This window comes from Pterocles gutturalis, unplaced genomic scaffold (genome assembly GCF_000699245.1).
Source record: "Pterocles gutturalis isolate BGI_N339 unplaced genomic scaffold, ASM69924v1 scaffold580, whole genome shotgun sequence".
NCBI classification, from domain to species: domain Eukaryota; kingdom Metazoa; phylum Chordata; class Aves; order Pterocliformes; family Pteroclidae; genus Pterocles; species Pterocles gutturalis.
The window spans coordinates 874-5,851 of NW_010145541.1; the positions used below are offsets into that span (position 1 = coordinate 874).

At 58.8% G+C, this 4,978-nt stretch overlaps 1 protein-coding gene across 1 annotated transcript in view; it reads left to right on the forward strand.

The window, feature by feature from the left end:
- Positions 1-1,488: 1,488 nt before the first annotated feature.
- Positions 1,489-4,978, forward strand: part of LOC104470461 (disintegrin and metalloproteinase domain-containing protein 33-like) — a gene marked incomplete at its 3' end in the record, with an annotated part of 13,784 nt that continues 10,294 nt past the window's right edge. The window contains exons 1-3 of the mRNA XM_010085397.1: positions 1,489-1,920; positions 4,199-4,247; positions 4,671-4,737. Of these exons, the coding sequence (XP_010083699.1) occupies positions 1,489-1,920; positions 4,199-4,247; positions 4,671-4,737 (548 nt within the window). The remainder of the gene's footprint in view (positions 1,921-4,198; positions 4,248-4,670; positions 4,738-4,978) is intronic.

The window sequence follows — 4,978 nt, forward strand, 5'->3', positions numbered from 1 at the left end:
GCCCCATCCCTGGAGGGGTTCAAGGCCAGGCTGGATGAGGCTTTGGGCAACCTGGGCTGGTGGGAGGTGTCCCTGCCCATGGCAGGGGGTGGCACTGGGTGGTCTTGAAGTTCCCTTCCAACCCAAACCATCCTGTGATTCTATACATCACGAGAACTGAAGAGCACCCAGGCAGAGGAGCCCCTCGCTGTCCCTCCAGGTCTCTCCTGGCCCCCCATCCCCATGCAGGAACGCGCTGTGGCACCAGTGGAACATCCTCCACCCACCACGGGACCATCCCTGGAGCAGCCAGCATCCGCCTGTCCCGGGGATGGGACGTGGCTGTCCCCTTCATCCTTGCTGACCAATGCTTGGAGCATCCCCGCCGGTCGGGGTGTGATAGCATCCCACCCGTGCGGGGTCACAGCCCTGCTCCGGGGGCAGGAAGGGAGGAGAAGCACCGCCCGTGGTCCGGAGCGAGCCGCAGGGGCCGAGGACGTGCCCTCCTGCCAGCTGTTTCCTGCTGGAAGCCCTTTTCCCTTGGCAAACCCTGATGGGGTCCCTGAGCCAAATGTGCTTCCAAACAACCCAAATCCTGCCTGTATCCATCTCCAGGGCCTGGATTATCCCGGTTCCCCGGATTTCCCTGGAGGCGGCTGCCCCCAGGCTGCTGTTTCAGCCAGAGCCAGAGGTTTGTCCTTGAGGTTTTGGATCCCGATCCCGGTGTGTGTTTAGGACGAGGCGATGCTGTCCCTAGGCTGTTCTCTTCAGACCCTCAAACTGCTGCTGGGGTCCAGCTGCCTGGGGAGGACCTGGCTCAGCTACGATGCTCCAGCTGCAAAACCCATCAGGGAATCCTCAGCGGAGCATCTCCTGGTGACTCCCATCCCCGTCTTCCTTGTGACATCCAGGCTTTTGTGGACACACTTCGGAAATCAGGGCTTGTGGGACCTGCCTGAACAGATGGCCGGGTTGGGATTTGAGCGTGGCTTTTGGATTTTGGGCTTAACTAGTGATTTCCCAAGGAACCCAGAGCTCTCTGAGCCCGTTCCCAGGCGAGCCAGTCTCTGGCAGGGCTGCGAGCTTCCCAGTAAGGGTGGGGAATGGATCCTGGGCGAGGAGGATGGCCAGGAGCTGTGGGGAAACAAAGATCATCTTTCCCCTCAAAGAGGAACATGAACCCCCTTGGCCTCAGCTCTTCTGCAAACTTCGCTGTGGTTTTTCTGATTGGCGGATTGAAAAAGAAAAATAGAGTCGATCTTGGCCCAGTGGGTCTTCTGGGCTCCTCGTGGGCTGGGTCCCGGCCAGGGCAGATTCATCCCAGCTGCTCGTCGCCTCTCCCAGCCCAGCCCCTGGTGGGACTGGCTGTGCTGGGATGTTCTGGAGAGGGGCCACCACCTCCTCATCCAGCCAGGGATTGGGGAAGGTGGTTCTTGTAGCCTGTGGTGGGGACCGGTGTGTCCTGGCTGCTGGAGGAAGGGGGTGGAGGTGGTTGGGTGGGGGAGGAAGATGCTGGAGGCTGGAAAGATACCGGAGCTTGGGAAAGTGCTGGAGTATGGGGTGGTGATGGAGCCCATAAGGATGCTGGAGCCCAAGAAGATGCTGGGACTTGGGAAGGTGCTGAAGCCTGGGACGATGCTGGAGCTTGGGGTGATGCTGGAGTCCAGGAGGATGCTGGATCCTAGGAAGGTGCTGGAGCCTGGGAAGGTGCTGAACCCCAGGATGATGCTGGCGCTTGGGATGATGCTGAATCCTGGGATGATGCTGGAGTCTGGGAAGGTACTAGAACTTGGGATGATGCTGGAGCTTGGGATGATGCTGCAGCCCAGGAAGATGCTGGAGCCTGGGAAGGTACCGGAGTTTGGGATGATGCTGGAGCCCAGGATAGTGCTGGATGCTGGGATGATGCTGGAGCCCGGGAGGATGCTGGAGCCTGGGAAGGTACCGGAGTTTGGGACGATGCTGGAGCCCAGGATAATGCTGGATGCTGGGATGATGCTGGAGCCTGGGGCGATGCTGCTCCCTGCTCATTCCCAGTGCAGAAGGTCTTGGCAGGCAGCTCTTGGGGGCCCAACTGCCTGCCAGTTAGGCTCAAGGCAAAATTATCGGTGTTTAGTTAATGCAATAACCCTTCCTGGGTTATCTGACTCCTGCCTGGCACTGGTGATGCTTGTACCCTGCTTCTCACTTTTTTTACTGACGTTTATTTCTCCCAGGGCCGAGCTGGTTTCAGCCCATCCCAGCTCTCCCAGTGCCTCTCCATGTACTCTCAGGGGAAACTGAGGCACGGAGAGGGGGAGAGCTGGCGATGCATCACCTCACAAGGGTCAGACACAGATCCCAGTAGCAGTGTTTTTTTCCCAGCCTTTGGCAGACTGGGAGACGCGATGGTGGGAGCTGCAAACGCTGGGATAACCCCGCACACACGTGTCCCTTTAAGACGGCAGCTGGGAACGAGCATTTTGCCAGTAAAGGCCCTTGAGTCAAGGCAGGGAGTAATTGCTGGGGAATTCAAACTGGGAAGGAGCCGGCAGGGACTTGGGGAGGAGGAGGAGGAGGAGGAGATGGTCTGTGGGGTGAGAGCATTTGGGAGATCAGAGCTGGGGAGAAACAGGCTTGGAAAAAAAACCAAAAGGGAGGGCGAGGAGGGGAAAGAAGGGAAACAGCAAGAAAAAAACCACCCTACAGACCATGTTTGGCCAGGGAGTGATGTTTGGATAAGATCATGTTCTAAAAATACAGCCTGTTCCCACCGTGGCTGAAGGAGGGGAGCCTTCAGCCCTGGCTTCCTCCTCCCGGCATCACCCGGGGACCGTGACCGTGGCCGTGCGAAGGGGCTTGGGAAGCGGCAGGGCTCAGACTCGGCTTTCTTTGCGGTTGGGTTTGTTTTTTTATAAAGTACTGTGTCTGGTCTCCTTTTTTGGAGGTAGGAAGCCAGCGTTGGAGGCGGAGCGGGGGTTCGGCCAGCCCCACTCTGTCACCATGTCCCTGGAAATGGGGCCAGGAGGGCTCAGCCCCATGGGTGTCCTTGGGGCCAGGAGCATCCCTGTGGCTTAATGGGGTCCCTCCATCCCTGGGGCTCCATTTGGGACACCTGGGGACACAAACCCCCTGTCTTGGGGGTGCAGCAGTGGTGGTACCCAGCTGCCCTGCACCCCAAAATATTTTGTCCTGTGATGCTGAGCCTTAAAAACGTGCTTGTCCCCAGGGAGGTGGCCCTGGGGCTGGCAGGCTGGGGGTCTCTCGGTGTCCCCAGTGCCCAGGATGTGGGGTGGGGGCCAGGGTGAATGGGCAAAGCTTTGCTGGCCATCTCCATCGGGATGTGAGGGGACAGCAGGATTTGGCCTCTGTTCTAGCCCAAACTGGGAATCGCCCAATTTTTACCCCCTCCCTGCTGCGTTCCCAGCGACCGGCTGCAAAACCCCGCGATGCTGAGAGCAGCCGAAGCCAGAGCTCTGTGGGGACAGCTCCATCCTCTCTCCTTTTCCCTCCAGAGCTGGGAAAACCTCCACAGCTCTCAGCCAGGGTGCTGGGGCCAGATCCCAATTGTGGGGCCAAGGACTGGTCCCTGCATCCGTCAGGGATGGGGAGGGGCCGAGCGAGGGAGACAGAGCCAGCCGTGGACAGGGTGATGCTTTTGGTGTCCCCAGCGCTGGGGGACAAGGAAGGGATGTTGGGACATGGGAGGAGGGCAGGACTTCTGGGCTCCATCACATCACGTGCAAAGGAACCGTGTGGGTGTGGATTAGTTCCAATGTATCGCCCTCCAAAGTGAGGGAGTGAGTAAAACCGCGGGCATCCTGGGGAAGCTGAGTCAAGCGCTTCCTCTCGCTGCCCCATGGTATTTTTAACGGGGCTGGTTTATCCGGTGCCCGGGCGGTTGCTGATTTATTTCCGTACCCCTGTGGGGTGCACGCAGGTGCTGACCCACCCAGGGACCAGCCTCCGCAGCAGGATCCAGCTCGGGATTTGTCATGGGATGGAGCCACGATGGGACCGAGCACACAGAGACCCCGTTTGTGATGCTCGGGGTGTGCTCCTGATCCTGTATCCCATATCAGTTTCCTTTTTCTACCTTTTTTTTTTTTCTGCTAACAGAGTTGGGGTTTGCTTTCTCACTCTTGCTCTTGCGGGAAGAATCCCACCCTGAATCTTATCTGCTGCTATTCCTGGGACATCAAGCAGGAGGGTTTATTTCTCGCCTTCCATGGGCTTGCAGCAGGGGATGGAGGAGGTGGAGCAGATCCACGGAGATGTGCCCCGAGCTGGTCAGCAGAGGACGGTGCTGGGGACAGGGCTGGCCAGAGGAGATGGTGGCTGGTGGGAGCAGCACCAGGTGCCCCGTAGCCCGTTAGCAGCTTAAATCGAGGGACTGAGCTTTTGGGAGGTGGGAGGTGGTGTGGGATGGCCCTTGCAGAGTGGCAGGGGATGCTCAGGGACCTCCTGTCCCTCGTGTCCCCACCCTTGCCCTGTGGCACACGTGCTCTCCGTCTTCACACTGGATTTTTGCTCCTCCTTTCCCAAGCAGGGCTGATGCTCAAAAATCCATTGCACCTGCCACACTTTGTGTTGGGAACGGGGCAGTAGGTCCTACAATAACACCAGCAGGCAGCAGGGAGGACGGGAATCCAGCTGGCAGCATCCTGGGCTTTATCTTTGCTAACTCCATCCCTCTTTTTCTTTCTCCATAGGTGCCGGGGCCAAGGTGGCCGTGATGGCCGAGGGCGAAGAACTCATCCTGGTGCTGGAGAAGAACCAGTAAGTGCTGGGGATGGGCTGGGGAAGGGGCACTGGCTGTCCCTGGCATGGTCCCACCTGGAGCAGTGATATCCTGGTCACCCTGTCCCTACAAGGGAAGGGACAGCCTGGTGTGGCTTCCTGCCACCTGCGGCTGATGTGGCAGTTTGGGCTGAAATGTTCCTTTTTTTTCCATTGCCCACACCCATGTCATGCAAGAAACAGCATTGGGATGATGCCACGGTGCAGGATGAGGCGTGGG